General features: G+C 45.6%; 1 protein-coding gene across 1 annotated transcript; it reads left to right on the top strand.

Annotated features, from left to right (window-relative positions):
- Positions 1–1,398: 1,398 nt before the first annotated feature.
- On the top strand, positions 1,399–2,599 carry LOC124671404 (GDSL esterase/lipase At4g10955-like). The gene is made up of 2 exons (XM_047207777.1): positions 1,399–1,505; positions 1,606–2,599. Exons 1-2 carry the CDS (start codon positions 1,399–1,401, stop codon positions 2,597–2,599), a joined length of 1,101 nt encoding a protein of 366 aa, XP_047063733.1.
- The last annotated feature ends 1,717 nt before the right edge of the window (positions 2,600–4,316 follow it).

The following is a 4,316-nucleotide window of genomic DNA, read 5'->3' on the forward strand; positions in this document are numbered from 1 at the left end:
CTCTCGGTATGCTGTAGATAAGGATTAAATTAGAAGACCAAGTCCTGAAACAATTGTAACACTATTATAAGTGCCGTTATCAACTGAAAAGAAGAATATACTGTTGCTAGTACACTATATTAGGTGCCAACAACAATAGAGAAGTGGATGTTTCGCTTGAACATTAGCCTTGCTAATATCAGAACAACTAGAGTAAATATACGAGCATTTGACTGGATCTCGTAAACGTGGCATTCTTTTCTTTTCGACCAGGAGCACATCCTATGCACCTAGGCCTAGTGGACTACTAACAGTCACAAGTTGCAAAAAGAAAATAGACCTAGTGGACTTGCATTACTTTGTTATATTGTGATCCAAATTCATATACTAAAGGGAGGTTAACTTCTAACTTCGCTACGCTTCGGCCAAAGTCCATACGTCATACCCTAAAGGGACGCCCCCCCTCCCCCCGTGGTACGGATTGTCACCGCCTATATACACATCTTGTAAGGCATCGGCTAGGGTTTTATCAGATTATAAGATAACCCACGGCGTTTGCAAACACTCTCCGATATAGTGAAGTTTTGCTATCTGCCGCTCGTGGTTTTCCCCCCTCTGTGTTGGAGGGGTTTTCCACGTTAAAATCTTGTGTCTTCGCTGCATTTTCTTTATCGTTATTTGTTTATCGCGTTTATAATATGAACCGTTACAAGTGGCAAAAAGAAGAAGAAAAAACCTGTTGCAAGTTGCAACTGACAGAAAGGGACATCAGTTACCAGCCGAAACTGGGGCTATATGTACCTCGGGTTTAAAAAAAATCACATCACACATTACAATTTAAAGTTCCTCGGGTTTTTTGAAAAAAATCACAAATTACATTAAAATTCTAGATTTAGACAATGATGTATTCACCAACGTGTAAAATATCAACTCGAAATATCTTCTATTCTATTCCATCAAAGAAAAACAATCTGCCAATTTTGGAGGTTTAAAAATTTGCACCGTGTCACTACTTCAGATCCTCCCGTTTGTTACTTTTACATAGCCCAGAATACAAGAAATTTATAGTTGAGATTTTTCATCATCATTGGCAGAATGTATCCTTATCTACATCTAGGAACTTCGCAGAACCCTTTGAAACATTCAAATGCTACATCTGTTCGATGCATAATTCTTGCCGTGGTTTTATTTCAATTTAAATAAAAAACTATGACAAAAATTATGAAATAGAGGGAGTATTTTTGAATTTTTCAAACAGACCAGGTCCAAAGAGATGTCGAATCCACATACATTTATACGAGTATATACAGGCACCTCGACTCGTAGACTTTCGTGGCAAAATACCGGATGAGGTTGGAGCACAACACTACATCTGATCGATCCATAGTTTCCAGAGAGCAAGCTCTGCGGAATTGACCTATGGCTTCAAACGTCGACCTCGCCGACCGCTTCGACATTTCCGGGCCGACGCACATCATGTCGAGAAGATCCGGCGTCCACCACTCTTCTGCCATGGTGATTGACTGGTATGTTTATATCCGATCCATCCATAATCTATGGTAACTCGATGTGCGGGAAGGTACATGCATGTGTGTGATATCATCGATCGTGTCACTCACATCACAGGAACAATGAGGAGGACCGCCGGTGCGTCGCCGCCTGCGTGGTGAAAGGCACCTACATCCTCGAGAAGGACTCCATGTGCAGGATGCAGCCAGCGGAGGCCCTTGCTCCGGCGTGGTGGGAGAGCTTCCACTTCCGCCTCAAGGAAGTGCTCAAGGAAGAATCCTTCACGCGCAAGTACGACATGCTAATCTTTGGCGATATCTACGAGCATGTTCCCCCCGCCGGCGGACGGCGCCACCCTTCTGCCCCGCAGTACATCGTCGCCTTCCGAGGGACCATGCTGCCGCACCCCAAGGCGATCCACGACGTGGTCCTCGACCTGCAGATCATCGTCAACACCCTCCAGTACTCCAAGCGCTCCGATCGTGCGCACAAGGCCGTGGACACGCTCCTCGAGACCATCGACAGCAGCGCCGTGTGGCTCGCCGGGCACTCCCTCGGCGCATCCCTGGCGCTGGAGGTGGGAAGGACCATGATGGATGAGCAGGGCATCAACCTTTCGACTTTCCTGTTCAACCCGCCGCATGTGTCGCCGGCTCCGGCGATCAACAAGATTCTCCCGTGCGAGGGGCTGAGGAAGGAAATCTACGCCAAGAGCGCCCGCGTCAAGGCCAGGCTCGGACAGTTCCTCAGCCCCCACCGGGAGCGCATGGAGGCGCTGTTCGAGCGGCTATCCCCGTGGGCGCCGAACCTGTACGTGCACGACATGGACGTCATCTGCCAGGGCTTCGTCCACTACTTCGAGCAGCGGCAGCAGCTGGAGGAGCGCTGCAGGTCGGCCACCACGCTGTCGTACCGTGACATGCTCTTCTCCACGATCGGCAAGGAAAAAGAGCGGCCGCACCTCCTGCCATCCGCGACACTGTGGAAGAACTCGAGCATGGACAGAGACGCGCACGGGATCCAGAAGTTGTTGGCCGCACACGAGCTCCAGCAGTGGTGGAAGCCGGACGGCGAGCTCAGGATGATCGCCACACGTTATAGCTTCGCTTGAGAATAGAAAACTTCTGCTACTGCTGTTCAACGCTTGTTTGTCAAATCACTGCCGTACAGTACAACGTAACCAAACAAATTTGCATGTGCATAGAAATTGTTTTCAAATACCAATTAATCAATCGCTCAAGTTCGCGTACACGTCCATGTCATATCCTCTGTGTCATAGGAGTACAATGCAGGTAGAACTGGGCATTTTAGCGGTATGTTTGACCGGCAAAATTGTTAGTCTAACGTGGCTACTTGTCAAAAGTTTTATATGCGTAAACGCCAAATAGAGTTTTCTTTGTGTGAAATTGATGTTTCTAGAATTGAGATCTTTTTTTAAAAAAAAAGGTAATTATATTAATTTGGAACATTGTTGTGATTACAATCTTTCAGAATCATATCCAACACGCCAGGAGGAGCTGATCCTAACAACACCCCATTACATTTTCAACACTACTAAATCTAGCTAACTCATGATCCACTCTGTTGTCCTCTCTTCTGATATTTCTGAATTTGACGGCTTCAAGCAAGGTGCAGAGTCGTTGTATACCAGAGGCAATGCTTTGCGAGCGATCATTTTCGTCATACCAGCCTTGCCACTAGACTGGCATAGTCACACTCCACCAGCAGTTTGGAATTTGTGACCGTGAGAGCATGCTTTATACCCTCCTGACATGCAATAGCCTTAGCAGATTCTGCATTTGCACAATTTTGGATCAAAGCCTAGTCAGTAGAGGCTACCTGTCCCTTCTCATCTCGGATCACAGTGCCCCAAGAGGCTTCTCCTGTGTTATGAATGTAGCTAGCATCAGCATTCAGACAAAGCCAACCTAGAGGCTTCCATTCATCTGGTTTTACAAATAATCTTATGTTCATGGACCGGTATCTTTCCTTTCACATTCACTTCCTCACGGCCTTCCCTAATATCAGTTAAAGTTCTCAAATAATTATCAAGAGATTCAGCTCATAATATTATCCCACACTTATCCTCTCCAAAAAATATGTTGTTCCTCATATGCCAAGCTCTCCACCAAATTAACATAACTTTCGCCCTCATACTAGAACTGAGATTGCTCAGTACTGCGAGAGCCCATTCCTTGCCTGAGTAAGCCAACTCCTCCTCCTTTGGGAGATCACATATCTCTCTTAGACTTGATCGAAGCGCTACAGGCTTTGTACAACACATAGTAGGGTGATAACCATCCTCCTCTTCCATTCCACATATTGTACACGTAGGGTCTGTCATCATGTTTCTTCTGCATCTGTTCTCTTGTACAACCAAAGCATTTGTTGCTAGCTTCCAATTGAAAATTCTGATTTTCTGAGGGATAATTGTCTTCCAAATAGCATCCCATATCGGTCGGTCTCCATCAGGTAGCTCACTCATCTGCCTTGTTGTATTGCTGCTTGGACTATTTAGGAGGCAAGCCTATATGCACTACATACGTGAAAACTCCTATTTTTTCGTAATGCCGGGCAATAAAATCCTCGCCATTAGCTTGCGGAAGTCTGATTTGGAGTATTTCTCCCGCATCATATGAAGGGAAAATAGAACGAACCATCGTCTCATTCCACAGTTTTGTGCTCGGCACAATCAGATCTGAGACCCATCTGAACCTCTGCCGATTGTTTCTCCTTGAGATCTTATATGACCAAATCAGCAAACATAATGCAACAACACAAACAAACATATGTGTGCAGAACACATATAAAGATTGAAATCACTTGAT

Source organism: Lolium rigidum, chromosome 7 (genome assembly GCF_022539505.1).
Source record: "Lolium rigidum isolate FL_2022 chromosome 7, APGP_CSIRO_Lrig_0.1, whole genome shotgun sequence".
NCBI classification, from domain to species: domain Eukaryota; kingdom Viridiplantae; phylum Streptophyta; class Magnoliopsida; order Poales; family Poaceae; genus Lolium; species Lolium rigidum.